Here is a 17,752-nt window from a genome sequence, read left to right on the forward strand (position 1 = left end):
CCCCAGCACAGTCTGGGAAATATACACACCCGATTATGTTGCTGTGAAGTAAAAGTATCCAAGAATCCCATCAAATTGTGAAAAGTAAACTGTATAACATTGCAGGATATTAAAGGCACTGACCCTTGCTGGGGTTCAAGCCTCTGGTACCTTGTCTGAGACTCTTTGTGTTGAGCTTATTCAGTGTTGGTCAGCAGTTTGACCTCAGAAGACAGCTCAGCTGAATCTGGTTCTGTCCTTCCCTGACATGCTTTCTGGTAAGGGTCACTGGAGTAGTTATCCTGGCTAATCGGTGCCTACTTTTCTTCAAGCCTCTGTTCTTCCCCCAGCCCCCCTCCATCCCCACCCTGCTCTTTCTGTGGGGCGCAGTGCTGAAATATCAATGGGCTTTATACCTCAATGTTAATAAAATAACTCGAAACCGCTAATTAATCACAATGGAATCAGACTTTGGAGGATGTGTGAGCCAGATTAGCAAGGTGATTGCAGTTTGCTCGCTGCTGTGTAAATTGAGTTTAGTGACGTTCCAGCAGAGCCATTACACAGCCTGCCTTTTAAGAAGCTTACCCTGCAGCACAACTGTGGGATTGATGCAGTGAGTGGCTGGCGTACTAAATATTTCTGTTCTAAGCTGTGACGAGGGTTATGTTCTTTGACTAAATAATTCTCAGATCTATGGTCCTCCTGGTGAGGCACATTTTATAGGGAAGGTTGCAAGATTCCAAAGCCTGGGAGCAGGATATCATGTAGTGATGTTGTTACGGCCAGGTGAGGAGGACATCTCAGGCTCCCCTCTCACCCTTCTGCTTATTTACCTGCAACAAGGTTTATTCCTTTCTAAAAACAGTGGTGGTGCTTACCGTCTCAGTGAGTGTTTTACCATCTTTAATGTGGTTGCAAAAGAACCAATCGGACAGGTTTTCTTGAGTTTAAACAAGTAAGACGTAAGTTTATTATACTTAACACTCTAACCCGATTTAAAAATACTAAAAACACTCTGCACATTTACACAAGAATCTCACACATGCAAATAGATTACAGAGAGATTTGGTGGTTGGATTTAAATCCCGAATAAATGGAACTTAAATACAGTCTGTAAATCCAGTAGTCATAGGAAGATGGGAACTGGAGTAGGCCATTCAGCCCCTCGAGCCCGTCCCGCCATTCAATGAGATCATGGCTGATCCGCGGCCTAACTCCATATACCTGCCTTTGGCCCATATCCCTTAATATCTTTGCTTAATAAAAATCGTAGATTTAAAATTAACAACTGTTCTAGCTTCAACTGCTGTTTGTGGGAGAGAGTTCCAAACCTCTACCATCCTTTGCGTGAAGAAGTGTTTCCTAACCCCTCTCCTGAATGGTCTGGTCCTAATTTTTAGACTATGCCCCCTAGTTATAGAATCTCCAACAAGTGGAAATAGTTTATCTTTATCTAGCCTGTCTTTTCCTGTTAATACCTTGACAACTTCGATCAGATCACCCCTTAGCCTTCTAAATTCTAGCGAAAACGGGCCTAATTTGTGTAATCTCTCCTCGTAACTTAACCCCTGTAGTCCAGGTATCATTCTTGTTAACCTACGTTGCACTCCCTCCAAGGCCAATATATCCTTCTTAAGGTGTGGTTCCCAGAACTGCTCACATTACTCCAACTGCGGTCTAACCAGGGTTTTGTACAGCTGCAGCATAACCTCTGTGTCTTTATACTCCAATCCTCTAGATATAAAGGCTAGCATTCCATTAGCCTTTTTGATTATTTTCTGCACTTGCTCATGGCATTTTAAAGATCTATGCACCTGAACCCCAAAGTCTCTTTGGACATCCACTGTACTTAACCTCTTCCCATTTAGAAAGCACCCTGCTCTATCCGTTTTTGGTCCAAAATGGATAATCTCACACTTGCCCGCATTGAAAGTCATTGGCTGAAGCTGTATTTTTGAAGTCTTTGCTGGTCAAAGTTTTCCTGAAAGCAGAGTTGATAGTTGATTATTTTCCCCTGGTTGCTGACTGTAGCAGACTGTAGGCTTGGAGGGTCCCCAAGTCGCAGACGGTTCTTTTCTTGATATTTTCTGGGGAGAGAGAGAGACAAGGGGAGCTTACTGTAAACTCAGTTACTGCCTTTCTGCTGTCTGTGTCACAAAACCTCTAGTTTCTTCAGAGATGAGCAGGCTGTCATATGGTTCTATCAATCCCCTTTGTTTTTAATGAGGTCCAAAGTCTAAAACCCAAAACTCCTGTTAGGTGGGGTTGGCAGTTGACCCTCTGGAGGGACGTCTCCACTTGTGAATGCCTTAGGATCACTTTGAATAGTTCACTAACGAGAATCATCTGACTAATCTACTCAGTTCGCCAAAGCATTGTTTTGGCTGGGCTTCTTGTTGGACTTTTTGTTTCCAGTTCAATCTTCTGGTGTTTTAGATGTAAATTACATGGCCATTTTGGCTGCTCGTATTTTTTTAAAGTTACTGTAGGGTTTTCCATTTAAAGTCTGATGTAAATTTCCAATTTGGTATATAGGGTTTTCCTGCCAATGAATGTACAGCTAAACTGATTTTATTATCCAGAGAAGGCTGAAGACTAACCTAATAGATAGAGGTCTTTAAGATTGAGTTATATTATGATTATATTCGGGTCGATGTAGAGATGATTCCATTTTTTCTGGAAGACAAAAACTAGAGGCCATAAATATAGGTAGTCAACAATAAATCCATTAAGGAATTCAAGAGAAACTTCTTTACCCAGCAAGTGGTGAGAATGTCAAAGAGCGTAACACTCTCAGTTTAAACAAATATTTAGTGCGTGAGCCATTTGCTGTACCAATCTCTTAGATTTGTCACAATATACTACCATAGAGCAGTTGAGGCAAACAGCATAGATGCATTTAAGTGAAAGCTAGGTTAATAGTGGAAATCTGGAGCTCTCTTCCCAAAAGTGGATGCTGGGGGTCAAGTTGGAACTTTAAAGAGTGAAATTGATAGATTTTATTGGGTAAGGATATGAAGGGATATGGAACAAAGGCAGGAATTGAGGTGCCATTCAGCCATAATCTAATTGAATGGTAGAATCGCTCCAAGGGGCTGAATGGCCGCCTCCTGTTCCTATAACTTCCTATGCTTCTAGCCTTTTTCTTTCATGATCCCTAATTTTCTTCATTTTCTTAAATTCTTACTGAGTATAAGTAGGCAACGTGGCTCTGGACTTCTGCCTGCAGAACGTACCCAGGCTGGGTGTGATCACCTTATTCTATCTGTTGTACTGGATGGGTGCACAACAATTTGTGCAATTGCTGTTTCTACTTTGTGAAATGTTTCTTCGGAAAGTTGTTTCTTGGTGTGGATGTGTTTGGTTGCAGGAGCATTGGGGGAGGAAAATATCTTGTTTCCGGTCACCCATCAATCACGCAACCTGGACCTGAGCCAGCCAAGTAGTGGAATTTACTGCTTTTGTTTATGTCTATAAATTGGAATGCCTTGTCCTCCTTTTTTGTATTTTGCTTTTGGGAAAGGGGTTGTGAGAGAATTAACCAGATTAGTAATTTGCCTCTTCTTTGTGTTTCAGGGTTTGTGCCTTACTCTCCTGCTGCTTGCCATCTTTAAGAAGGCGTTACCAGCACTTCCAATCTCAATTACGTTTGGGCTAGTTTTCTATTTTGCTACAGATAACCTGGTCCGTCCATTCATGGACCAACTTGTTTTACATCAATTTTATATATAGTACCTTTTTTTGTAATGTGTTTCCAAGATATACTGTAAGATAGTCATGCTGAGCACTGGAAAAGGGACTTTTTTGTAATCAGTATAAGTAGAGAAAAGTAAGAGTTAGTAGAACCTGTGTGGATTATAATTACCTGTTCAATTCATCATGTTTCTAATCTGGTCAACGCCAGTGACACACTTCCGAATAAAGTCAACCTTGTGTGTGTCTGCAGGATTGGCTGCTGTTTTAACATTTCAGTGCATTTCTACCAAGGTGTAACAGAGGCAAAGCAGAGAATTGCAGGATGTGTTGGTGAAAGGCCAGCACAGCCTTTTCCTGGATGCAGTGTTTCTGTAAATAGTGTTACAATGCAATGAAAACAAACTGTGTCTTCATTCAATTTCCAAAATGTTCCTTCACTTTGCTAATTTATTACTATGTAAAAGATTTTTGTACTTTCAAGAAGCTTTTCCATGCTGGTGGTGGCCCCCATTAAGTAAACATGTCTTAAATAGACATGCCATAAACTTTACTTTACCCCTAATTGAACTTTTTTCCCCCAAAATTAATGGTTCAACTAAACACCAGCATACTTTTGAAATAAAAACAGGAAATGCTGAAAACACTCAGCAGGTCAGTTAGTATCTGTGGAGAGAGCAAGGTCGGGTTAAAGTTCCAGGTCGATGACTGGGACTCCTGAATGTTTCCCAGCACTTTGTTTCTATTGCAGATTTCCAGCAACTGTGATATTTTGCTTTTTCTACCAATGTCCTTGATTTTTTTTTTATTGTGATATGAATTAGAGGCTGTAGACTTTGATGTTTTGAGAAGATGCACACAAATATATCGAACCATTTTCAAAACCGTTTGGTTCTTTATTGAAACCAATTGAACTTCTTTCTGGTCTTTTGAGTGGTAGCAATTAAAAGTAAGTGATACACTGGAATTTTGCCTCTTGCTGTCTTCTTTCTATTGAACCTTTAGGTCCCAACTGGAGTACTGTGTCCAGTTCTGGTCACTGCACTTCAGGGAGGATGTGCGGGTCCTTGAGAGGGTGCAGAGGAGATTTACCAGAATAGTTCCAGGGATGGAGGATTTTTAGTTACAAGCTTAGGTTGGAAAAGATGAGTTTCTTCTCCGAGCAAAGGAGATTGAGGGGAGATTTGATAGAGGTATACAAGATTATGACGGGCTTAGATAAGTTATACAAGGAAAAACTGTTCCCATTAACTAATAGTACAAGGACTAGGGAATACAGATTGAAAGTTTTGGGCAAAAGATGCAGGGGAATATGAGGAAGAACTTTTCTACACAGCGGGTGGTAATGACCTGAAACACTCTGCCCACAGGGTGGTGGAAGTGGAGAAGATCAATGACTTCAAGAGAAAGTTGGATGGCCACCTACGAGAAATTGACTTGCAGGACTACAGGGATCGAGCAAGGGAGTGAGACTGACTGCATAGCTCCGTGGAGAGCCAACATAGGTTCGATGGACAGAATGGTCTCCTGTGCCATAAAAGACTAATTCTATGATCAAGGGTAAAAATCCCTATTGTCTAATGAGGGGATTGGGAGTCAGCAGGAAACGGAGATAATCTGCCAGATGCTCACTCACCCATGGCACATCTGGCATTTTCCACAGAAAGTGAGGGAGACATGGATTCAAGGATTTGATAAGGTAGATAGAGAGAAACTGTTTCCACTGGTGGGGGGATCCAGAACAAGGCAACATAACCTTAAAATTAGTCAGGTCATTCAGCAGGGAAATCAGGCATAGTCCATACTTAACAGAATCATACCTTCAGCCAATATCTTAGACTCCTCCCTCACCATCCCTGGGTATGTCCTGTCCCATTGGCAAGACACCCACCAGAGGTGACAGCACAGTGGTATAGCAGTTGAGGGAGGGGACATGGGAGTCCTCAACATTGATGTCAGACCCCATGAAGTCTCCCAGCATCAGATCAAACATGGGCAAGGAAATCTGCTGATTACCACCTACTGCCTTCCCCCAGTTGATAAATCAGTGCTCCTCCATGTTGAACACCATTTGAAAGAAGCACTGAGGGTAGCAAGGGCACAGAATGTACTCTGGGTGAGGGACTTTTTGAATAGAATAGAATCAAAGAAAGTTTAAGGCACAGAAAGAGGCCATTTGGCCCATCGTGTCTGTGCCACTCAAAATACAATCCTCCCATTCTAATCCCACCTTCCAGTATTTGGTCCATAGTCGTGCAGATTACGGCATATCCAGACTCCTTTTGAATGAGTTGAGGATTTCTGCTTCAACTACCCTTTCAGGAGGAGTTCCAGACCATCACCACCCTCTGGGTGAAAAGGTGTTTCCTCATCTCCCCTCTAATTTTTCTACCAATCACTTTAAATCTATGCCCACTTGTCACTGACCTCTCTGCTCTATCCAGGCCCCTCAAAATTTTGTACATTTCAATCAGATCTCCCCTCAGCCTTCTCTGTTCCAAGGAGAACAACCCAGCCTATCCGAACTTTCCCCATAGCTGCATTTTTCCTGTCCTGGCAACATTCTCGTAAATCTCCTCTGTACCCTCTCTCGTGCAATTACATCCTTTCTGTTAGGAGGTGACCAGAACTGCACACAGTACTCAAGTTGTGGCCTAACCGATGGGTTATACAGTTCCAGCATAACCTCCCTGCTCTTGTATTCTATACCTCAGCTAATAAAGGAAAGGATTCCATATGCCTTCTTAACCACCTTATCGACCTGTCCTGCAAACTTCAGGGATTTCCATTTCTATCCATTTCCTCTAACGCCTCTCACTTTCTTTTGGGCCTCCTTATCTCGAGAGACAATGGGTACGCGCCTGGAGGTGGTCAGTGGTTTGTGAAGCAGCGCCTGGAGTGGCTATAAAGGCCAATTCTGGAGTGACAGGCTCTTCCACAGGTGCTGCAGAGAAATTTGTTTGTTGGGGCTGTTGCACAGTTGGCTCTCCCCTTGCGCCTCTGTCTTTTTTCCTGCCAACTACTAAGTCTCTTCGACTCGCCACAATTTAGCCCTGTCTTTATGGCTGCCCGCCAGCTCAGGGATTTCCATTTCTATCCATTTCCTCTAACGCCTCTCACTATTTTCCTATTAATCATGTATTCCTTCAATGTCCATTATCAAGTATGCCACGGCAGCACCACTACCCATCAAGCTGACCATGACCTGAAGGACATATCTGTCAGACTGGGCCTGTGGCAGGTGGTGAGAAAACCGAGAGGGAAAGGCCTCGCTTTCACTAGTCTACCTGTTGCATTGCATCTGTCTATGAAAGTATTGGTATGAGTGACCACAGTCCTTGTGGAGACGAAGTCCTGTCTTCACACTGAGGATAGCCTCCATTGTATTGTGTGACATTACCACCATAATAATTGGCATAGATTCAGGACTGATCTATTAGCTCAAAACTGGGCATCCATGAGGTACGGTGGGCCATCAGCAGCAGGAGAATTGCACTTCATCACAATCTTACCTCATGGTCTGGCATATCCCTTAATCTACCATTACCATCAGGGCAGGGGATCAACAATGGTTCAATTAGGAGTGCAGGAGAGTATGCCAGAGCAGTACAAGACATACCTGAAAATGAGGTGCTAACCTGGTGAAGCTACAAGATAGGACTACATGCATTTGTAGACATTTTTAGTCAGAAGTGCTGAGTGGATGATCCACCTTGGCCTTCATCTGAGGTCCCCGCCACCCCAGCTGCCTATCTTCAGACAATTTAATTCACTCCACGTTATCAAGAAATGGCTGAAGACACTGATACTGCAAAGTCGATGGGCCGTGACAACATCCCAGCCGTAGTAGTGAAGACTTGTGCTCCACAACTGGCCGTGTCCCAAGCCAAGCTATTCCAATACAACTACAACACTGGCATCTACCCAACAATGTGGAAAATTGCCCAGGTCTGTCCTTTCCCAAAAAGCAGGACAAATCCAATCTGGCCAATTACTGTTCCATCAGTCTACTCTCAAACATCAGCAAAGTGATGGAAGGTGTCGTTGACAGCGCTATTATGCGGCACTTACTCAGCTCAGTTTGGGTTCTGTCAAGGCCTTGGCTCCTGACTTCATTATAGCCTTGGTCCAAACATGGACAAAATTGCTGAATTCCTAAGGTGAAGTGTAAGTGACTGCTCTTGACATCAAGGCAGCATTTGACTGAGTATGGCATCAAGGAGTCCGAGCAAAACTGAAGTCAATGGAATTCAGGGGTAAAACTCTCCACTGGTTGGAGTCATACCTAGCACAAAGGAAGATGGTTGTTGTTGTTGGAGGCCAATCATCTCAATCCCAAAACATCACTGCAAGCGTTCCTCAGGGTAGTGTCTCAGGCCCAACCATCTTCAGCTGCTTCATCAATGACCTTTCCTCCATCATAACGTCAGAACTAGGGATGTTCACTGATGATTTCACAGTGTTCCATTCCATTGACAACTCCTCAGATACTGAAGCTGCATACAGGCATGGACTGAAAGAGCTGGACAAAATTCAGGCTTCAGCTGATAAGTGGCAAGTAACATTCATACTCCACTAGTGCCAGATAATAACCATCTTCCCTTGATGTTCAGTGGCATTACCATCGCTAAATCCCCCACTATGAACATTCTGGGAAGTCACCATTGACCAGAACCTTAACTGAACCAGCCACATAAATACTTTGGCAACAAGAGCAGGTCAGAGGCTGGGACGTCTGTGGCAAGTAACTTGCCACCTAACTCCCCAAAGCCTGTTTACCATCTACAAGGCACAAGCCAGGAGTGTGATGGAATACTCTCCACTTGCCTGGATGAGTGCAGCTCCAACAACACTCAAGAAGCTTGACATCATCCAGAACAAATCAGCCCACTTGATTGGCACCCCATCAACAAACATTCACTCCCTCCACCACCGATGCACAGTGGCAGCAGTGTGTACCATTTACAAGATGCACTGCAGCAACCCACCAAAGCTCCTTTCACAGCACCTTCCAAACCCGCGACCTCTCCCATCTAGAAGGATAAGGGCAGCAGACGAATGGGAACACCATCACCTGCAAGTTCCCCTCCAAGCTATGGGGGAAACAATAGTGTAGTGGTAATATCACTGAACTAGCAATCCAGTGGCTCAGACCAATGCCCTGGGAATACAGGTTCAAATTCAGCTAATAAGTTCAATTAATGAATAAAAAATTTGGAATTGTAAGCTAGTCTCAGTGATGGTGCCATGAAAAATATTAGCAATTGACGTAAAAACCCGTCTGGTTCATTAATGTCCTTTAGGAAAGGAAACCTGCTGTCCTTATCTGGTCTGGCTCCATGTGACTCCAGACCCACAGCAATGTAGTTGACAATGTAGTCTGACCTCTGAAATGACCTAGCAAGCCATTCAGTTGTCCAGGATAATTAGGGATGGGTAACTAATGCTGGCCTTGACAGTGACACTCACATCCCATGAAAGAATTTTTTTTAAAGCCACACACCATCCTAACTTGGAACTATATCGCCGTTCCTTCACAGTCACTGGGTCAAAATCCTGGAACTCCCTTCCTAACAGCACTGTGGGTGTACCTACCCGCATGGACTGCAGCGGTTCAAGAAGGCAGCTTACCACCACCTTCTCGAGGGCAATTAGGGATGGGCAATAAATGCTGTCCTAGCCAGTGATGCTCACATCCCATAAACAAAAAGAAGATTCAGGAAGTGCTTTATCCACACAAAGTTAGTGGAAATCTGGAAAACCTTTCTCCCAAAAGGCTGTGGTGGCTGGGGGCTACAATTGGAGCTTTCAAAACAAGAAAGAAAGTCGCATTTATATAACGCCTTTCATGACCTCAGGGCATCCCAAAGCACTATATAGCCAATTGAGTACGTTTAAAGTGTAGCCCCTGTTGCAACATAGTTAACAATCAACAGATTTTTGAAGGCTGGGCTATTGGGATATGGAACAAAGATGGGCAAATGGAATTAAGATTCAGTCTGATCTGATTGAATGACTGTGCAGGCTCAAGGGACTGAATAGCCTCCTCTTGTTCCGATGATTGGTCTGCCCAAATATGGTAGGTGTAGTCAAAGGACATGCAAATGATATGTCCAATTCTGTTATTCTGATCTTTGGAGCCCTAAACAGTAGCCAGTGGGATCAGCAGTGTATTCCTTATGCTTAAGATGGAGTGAGCTTCTTTACAATCCAAGGGGTGGGTATGATCTGTTCATCTGATCATAGGATAAAACACTGCATAGCCTAAAGCAGGTTGAGGAATGTTCTACAATTATTTTGGGACCTGCTGACCAAGCTACACTGGCAGCCATTTTTCACCAGCCCCACCACCTCCCAGGCCAAGAGAAGTTCTCCCGACACGAGGAACCCTCCAATCAAACGATGTTAAGCTTAAGGCTCAAGCTTCGTACTGTTTTCCTCTTGCATTGTTGAGGATCATTCCAAACCATTTTAGGTTCTTTCTCTGCATCATTATTTCTTCTTTTGCTGAAAATTCAAGCTTAATCCAACTGTGATGTGCTGCTGTTAAATTTGCTTTAAAAAATAGATTTTGCCACTTCCCGCACCACGTTCAGTTGGACAAAGAGAGGAAAAGAATTGAAGAACTTTGCCACGGGACAGACTGTCTTCTTTACACCTTTCCCCATGGGTGGTACCTGTGGTTGGTCTGAATTCTTTCTGGTTCTGTAACCCCGACAGAGTGCATCTATTGCAGTGTTCGTGCAAAGCGGTTTAGTTCTTGGTGTAAACGTGTCCTAGAAGAGATAGCCCGTGACAAATGGTTCTTGTGGAAAAAAGCAAGAAGTCAATGTGTATAGAGGATGTACAGCACTTAAACTGTTAAGTTTTGCCTAGAACTTCAATGTTAAATTCCAGTTTTTGAATGGGGTATTATGTACCTATACAAAGTACCTATCATTGAGTTATTGACAGACGCCACCAAAAACACACACAACACTGCTTCACACATGATTGTTGGGTTCTCAATATGTAAAATGCAAGTGCAAGACTCTGCATTATACAAACTCCTTAGTATGCCTGTTCTAAGAAGGCAGATTTCCCCCGTCCTCTTCCTTTGTGACTTGGAAGAGTTTAAGCTTATAGTAACTGTGGTTTATAATGATCCATATTTTGGCCAAGAGCCAGTACATCAATCAACTACATCGGGCATCCCTGTCGCAGTCACTGAGAGGATGGGTTTCACAAGTTCAGTCTGAGAGGCTCCAACAACATCTGTATGGATAATTGGGTTCAACATCCAAATAAACAATATGGTAGATTTATTTTTTTTTGATTTAGAGATACAGCACTGAAACAGGCCCTTCGGCCCACCGAGTCTGTGCTGACCATTAACCACCCATTTATACTAATCCTACACTAATCCCATATTCCTACCACATCCTCACCTGTCCCTATATTCCCCTACCACCTACCTATACGAAGGGCAATTTATAATGGCCAATTTACCTACCTTTTGGCTGTGGGAGGAAACCGGAGCACCCGGAGGAAACCCACACAGACACAGGGAGAACTTGCAAACTCCACACAGGCAGTACCCAGAATTGAACCCGGGTCGCTGGAGCTGTGAGGCTGCAGTGCTAACCACTGCGCCACTGTGCCGCCCAACCTTTAGAAAGGTTGTGGGTGGCAGTGACTGTTGAAAAATGATTTTCATTTTATCTAATATTTTCAATTGTCTTCTATTTCCATTCCCTCCTTTAACAAGGGGCAGGCTGGCTTTATAGTAGATTTTCTCCCAGTACCCATGTGATTAAAAGGGAAGTGGCAATGTGAATATGAAAATAGAACAGAAAACAGTGTAATGGAGAATGGTTGTTTTTCAGATTGGAGGGAGATACACAGTGATGTACTCCCAAGTACTGGTATTAGGACCACCAGTTGTTTGGATATATATTAATGACCTGCACTTGGGGTATAGGGCATAATTTCAAAGTTTGCAGAGCTTTGAAATGTAAACAGTGAGCTGGATAGTAACAGACTTTAGGAGGACGTAGACTGGTGAAATGGGCAGACACATGGCAAATGCAATTTAATAAGGTTAAGTGATGCATTTTGGTAGGAAGTATGAAGAGAGGCAATATAAACCAAATGGTACAGTTTGAAAGGGGGTGCAGGAACAGAGGCACATGGGGGGGGGGAGGGGGTGTGGTGAGTACACAAATCTTTGGAGGTGGGAGGGCAAGTTGAGAAGGCTTTTTTTTTTAAAAAGCATATGAGATCCTTGGCTTTATAAACAGAGTACAAAAGCACGGAAGTTACACTGAACCTTTATAAAACACTGGTTAGGGCCCCAGCTGTGTGAATAGTGTGCAATTTTGGTCACCACGCTTTAGGTCAGATGTCAAGGCCTTGGAGAGGGTGCAGATGACATTTACTACCTAACCTTCCTGATTTATATTAATGACCTAGACCTTGGTGTACAGGGCACAATTTCAAAGTTTGCAGATGATACAAAACTTGACAGCATTGTGAACTGTGAGGAGGATAGTGGAATGCACTGCCGAAAAGGGCAGTGGAAGCAGTTTCAACAGTAACTTTCAAAAGGGAATTGGATACATTCTTGAAGGGGAAAAAGTTTTTCAAAACTATGAGGAAGGAGTAGGGGGTGTGGCAATAAATGGATAGCTCTTTCAAAGAGCTGCCACAGGCAGGATGGGCTGAATGGCCTCCTGTACTGTGAGATTCTGAGTCTGTGATGTCGTGTGAATGGTTCCAAAGCTCTGTCTTATCAATGCACCCCGCCCCCCAACAACACAACCTTTTGCCACATAATTCCTGCAACCTCTCAGGGCAGCCAGACTCACCCCTGTCTTTATCCCTTTATATTTCATTGTAGCAAGCCAGCCAAGGTCATGGGCGATCTTCCTCGAAAGAGGATTAAAGCCTTATCTCCACACATTGGTAAACAGAACTGTGTCAACAACATTGAAAATGAGTAACCCGTGATAAATTCTCACGTGTTAGGCATGTGTTTAACTGACTGTAATCTTAGATTACAAACTTGGAAAAGCTAATTGTGAGTTGATAAGGCTTTGCCCCATAATGAAGGCCATCAAAAGAGGAACTAAAAGCAATAAGATGTGAAGGATGCTTTTGAAATAACCCGTTGTTTAAAACTAAAGGGCCCCATTTGAAATTTGACACCACATAAACTAAAGCATAGTTTTAGTACAAGAGGCACAGGGACAAGTCCCAATCTTGGATATACAGTTAGTGTAATTTGATAGGGGAAATTTTGTGTTTGAATCCAAATCAGCAGATGAAAACAAATTTGCAATCTCAAGGGCAAATGCTGGCCACGAAAGTATTTTTAAAAAGTGGCACTTGTGTCTTTAAGGTTGCGCAGTGTACATCATCCTTTTTGCAACCTTTAGCCCAGGTGTCATGTGTAATTTGTTCAAGCATAGACATCCACTTTGAATACTGTAAGCTGATTAAACAGAAAAGAAGATTGATTTTGCTTGATTGTTTTATAAAGACTGATATCGGTTGGAGATATTACCAGATCCATTGACATCTGGTTGCCTTGGCCACCCTTATTTATTTTGTTGCTGGAATTGTTTGGAAATCTGCCATCATGTCCAAGGAGAAACTGGAAGTATTAGTGAAGAACATGGAGATTATGTTGGCTGAATTGGAACAACTGAAAGTTCACTGCACCAAACAAACGCAGGAACTCCAACAAGTGGTTCAGGAACTGCGGCGAGAGAACAAAGATCTAGGTGAAAAATACGTTCGACTCTCTCTGGAGCTTAATATGGCCAAAGATGTCATAAGTCAGCTGCAAGATACCAAGTTTGCTTTTGAAGCCAAGGAACGACAGGCTCAGAAACTCAACAGGCAATTGTAGGAAAAAGGAAGGTGGGAACCGCCAGACTGCACTTGATTTGTGATTGTTGTACGATGTTGTCAGTTCAGCATTGCAGATGTTTAGACAATTTCTATCAACAAAACATCTGATTTAGAACTGAAGATGGGGACAACCATTGGAAGTTACAGAGAATGCTTGAGAGTCATGCTTAAGAGAATGCTTATGAACTCTGCCCTCCCACCGATTTGGTGCTGAATGATGATTCTCGTAGCTTCAGCTGTAAGGTTAGCGCATGGTCTCAAACTGGTGACTTCCTGTTCACACTTTCGCCATGTACTGAGTCAGTTGTATGTGTGTAGCCTTGATGTGTGTCCAACTACGCTCTTTGAAGTCTTTGTCCATTGCAGTCTACTGGTCAATGGAAACACAGTGTGAGTTGCCTAGACTTGTACAAGACCTGTCTGATTGTTGAGTATGCAACCATCATGTTCTGAGTACTTAGACCTAATAAATGTATACTTAAATCCACCACTTCAAATGTGGAAACTTTATATGGACTTGCTGTACTGCATCATGAAATCCTGCATGCAATTTAAAAGATACTAAACCTAGCCAATTAGTTATATTACCAATACTGCTGCTTTTCAAACAGTGTCACAGTTTATCATGATATTTATAAAGTATTCTTTTTGGTTAACCTTAGAAAATAATTTAAATCTATTTGTTTCCTTGTGTTTGCACACCGCTGCTCCAGACAGCAGATGGAGCCATACATTCCCACAAAGACGTGCTTTGTACAACAGGAATGTGTCATCTCTCAATGGGAATCCCTTTAATCAGGTTCTATCCCATTGCACTAGGATTGCCCTGACCAAAGTCACAAATGACCTCTTCTAATTGAATGATGTGCATTACACCTCCTTGGCCTGCACAACATCCTGTATACATCCACAACTTCCTCCATTGCCTTGTCTCTGAGCTACATCTGCAGGATTACGCTTTCCTGGTTCTACCCCTACTTGTCAAAATGTAGCCACTTTACCTCCAGCAGTGCTTCTTTGCCACCACACCTCTTCTCTGGGTTCCCCAAGAAGTTACCTTTGACCTCGCCTTCTTCCTCAACTGCATGCTACCCCTAGGCACAGGGTTAGTATCCATGGTGGGTATCAGGTGTGGCTTAGATGATGGCACTGTCACCTCTGCGTCATAAGGTTGTGGGTTTAAGTCACACTCCAGACAGGCTCATTCTCCAGTGCAGTACTGAGGGAGTGTTGCACTGTCAGAGATGATGTCTTTCGGATGAGACGTTAAACTGAGGTTCCGTCTTCCCTCTCAGAAGAATGTGAAAAACTCACGGGCACTATTTGAAGATCAGCAGGGGAGTTCTGCTCAGTGCCCTGACCAATACCTTTCCCTCAACCAAAACCACTAAATCAGATTATCTGGTCAATACCTCATTGCTGTTTGTGGGATCCTGCTATGCACAAATTGTCTGTCACGTTCATTCCAACAGTGGCTACACTTTGGGATGCCCTGAGCAAGACACTATCTAAATGCAAGTTATTCCTTTATTTATCTGTGCACTACCACTCCTCTGCAACACTTCCTTAAACTTATGGCCCTCAATTGAATAGCTGGAAGACTGAAACTACTGTTCCTCTCCCAAACATTCCATTAGTTCACACTGAAGCCCATCATAAGAAACCTTGGTGTCCTGTTCAACCCAGAGCTAAGCTTCAAGGTCCACATTCTGTCCATGGCCAAGAGCTCTTAATTTCACCTCTGCAGCATTGTCTTCCTTTGCCCCTCCCTTATCTCCTTGATGCTGAAGCCTAATCCAAGCTTCTCGCTTGAACATCCTTCTTGTTGGCTTCCCAAACTCCACCTTTTACAAACAGTTCCAAACTCTGCTGTCCGTATCCTGTCCTGCACCGTCCCACTTGGCCATCACTCCTGCCATCACTGTCCCACATTGGCTTCCAATTCCCCCAGGGCATTGAATTTAAAATGCTCGTCCTTCTCTACAAATCCTTCCACAACCTCCTCTCACCCTATCTCTGCATGCTTCTTTTCAGCTGTGGTTGACTCTTAACTGCCCTCTGAAATGGTCGAGCAAATCCCTCAATTGAATCAAACCACTATGAAAAAGTAAAATAAGAATAAAGTAGACGGACCACCCGCCATTGACCTTGGCATCAGATACAACAGCACACCCTGCCCCGTCCACCTGGCAAAGTCCTCCTCACTAACATCTGGGGACTTGTGCCAAAATTGGGAAAGCTGTAGTCACACAACACTCTGACGTAATCATACTCACTGAATTATACCTTACATACAATGTCCCAGACACCACCATCACCATCCCTGGGTATGTCCTGTCCCACTGGTAGGACAGGCCCACCAGTGGTGGCGGCACGGTGGTATACAGTTGGGAGGGAGTGATCCTGGGAGTCCTCAACATTGGCTCCAGACCCCATGATGCCTCATGACATCTGGTCAAACGCGGGCAAGGAAACCTCCTGCTGATTACCTCCTACGACCCCCCCTCCCACCTCGGCTGATAAACCAGTACTCCTCCATGTTGAACACCATTTCGAAGAAGCACTAAGGGTGGCAAGGACACAGAATGTACTCTGGGTGAGGGACTGCACAAGAGTGGTTTTGTAGCACCACTACTGACCGAGCTGGCCAAGTCCTAAAGGACATAACTGCTATACTGGGCCTGCGGCAGGTAGTGAGAGAACCAACAAGAGGGAAAAACCTATTTGACCTCGTCCTCACCAACCTACCTGTCGCAGATGCATCTGTCCATGACAGTATTGGTAGGAGTGACCACAGTAGTCCTTGTGGAGACGAAGTCCCATTTTCACATTGATCATACCCACCATCGTGTTGTGTGCCACTTACCACTGTACTAAATGGGATAGATTTCAAACAGATCTAGCAGCTCAAACCCAGGCATTCATGAGGCGCTGTGGGCCATCAACAGCAGAGGAATTGAATTCAAACACAATTTATAACCTCATGGCCCAGCATATCCCCCACTCTACCATTACCATCAAGCCGGAGGACCAACACTGGTTCAATGAGGTGTGTAGGACAGCATGTAGGAGCAACACCAGGCGTATAGGTGTATATCTGGTGAAGCTACAACATAGGACTACATGCATGCCTAGCATCGGGAACAGCATGCAATAGACAGAGCTAAGTAATCCCACAACTAACAGCTCAAGTCAAAGCTCTGCGGTCCTGCCACATCCAGTTGTGAATGGTGATGGACAGTTAAACAACTAACAGGAGGAGGCTGCACAAATATCCCCATCCTCAATGATGGGGGAGCCCAGCACATCAGCGTGAAAGACAAGGCTGAAGCATTTGCAACAATCTTCAGCCAGAAGTGCCGAGTTGATGATCCAGCTCAGCCTCCTCCTGAGGTCCCCAGCATCACAGATGCCAGACTTCAGCCAACTCGATTCACTCCATTTGATATCACGAAACAGCTGAAGGCACTGGATACTGCAAAGGCTATGGGACCTGACAATATTCCGGCAATAGCACTGAAGACCTGTGCTCCGGAACTAGCTGCATCCTAGCCAAGCTGTTCCAGTACAGCTACAACACTGGCATCTACCCTGCAATGTGGAAAGTTGCCCAGGTGTGTCCTGTGCACAAAAAGCAGGACAAGTCCAACCTGGCCAATTACCACCTTATCAGTCTACTGTTAATCATCAGCAAAGTGGTGGAAGGTGTCATCAACAGTGTGATCAAGTAATACTTACTCAGCAACAATCTGCTCACCGATGCTCAGTTTGGGTTCCAGCAGGGCCACTTGGCTCCAGACCTCATTACAACCTTGGTCCAAACATGAATGGAAGAGCTGAATACCAGAGGTGAGGTGAGAGTGATTGCTATTGATATCAAGGCAGCATTTGACTGAGTACGACATCAAGGAGCCCGAGCAAAATTGAGGTCAATGGCAATCAGGTGGAAAACTCTCCACTGGTTGGAGTTATAACTAGCACAAAGGACAGGGGGGGACAGTGGTGTCGTGGCAATCTCACTGAACTAGTAATCAGAAGCCCAGGCTAATGCGGGTGGAATTTAAGTTCAAATAATTAATAAATTAAATTAATTAATTAAAAAATATGGAATTGAACGCTAGTCTCAGTAATGGTGCCATGAAAACTATCATCCATTGTCATAAAACCCCATCTGTTTCACTAA

The 17,752-nt window shown here is 43.8% G+C and overlaps 1 protein-coding gene across 2 annotated transcripts in view; it reads left to right on the forward strand.

Moving 5' to 3' along the window:
- The window catches only part of psen1 (presenilin 1), a 64,495-nt gene extending 59,853 nt beyond the window's left edge, over positions 1 to 4,642 (forward strand). For both annotated transcript variants that reach the window (XM_068039734.1, XM_068039735.1), the window contains one exon: positions 3,559 to 4,642. In XM_068039734.1, the coding sequence (XP_067895835.1) occupies positions 3,559 to 3,714 (156 nt within the window). In that variant the 3' untranslated portion in view covers positions 3,715 to 4,642. The remainder of the gene's footprint in view (positions 1 to 3,558) is intronic.
- The last annotated feature ends 13,110 nt before the right edge of the window (positions 4,643 to 17,752 follow it).

This window comes from Heterodontus francisci, chromosome 9 (genome assembly GCF_036365525.1).
Source record: "Heterodontus francisci isolate sHetFra1 chromosome 9, sHetFra1.hap1, whole genome shotgun sequence".
NCBI classification, from domain to species: domain Eukaryota; kingdom Metazoa; phylum Chordata; class Chondrichthyes; order Heterodontiformes; family Heterodontidae; genus Heterodontus; species Heterodontus francisci.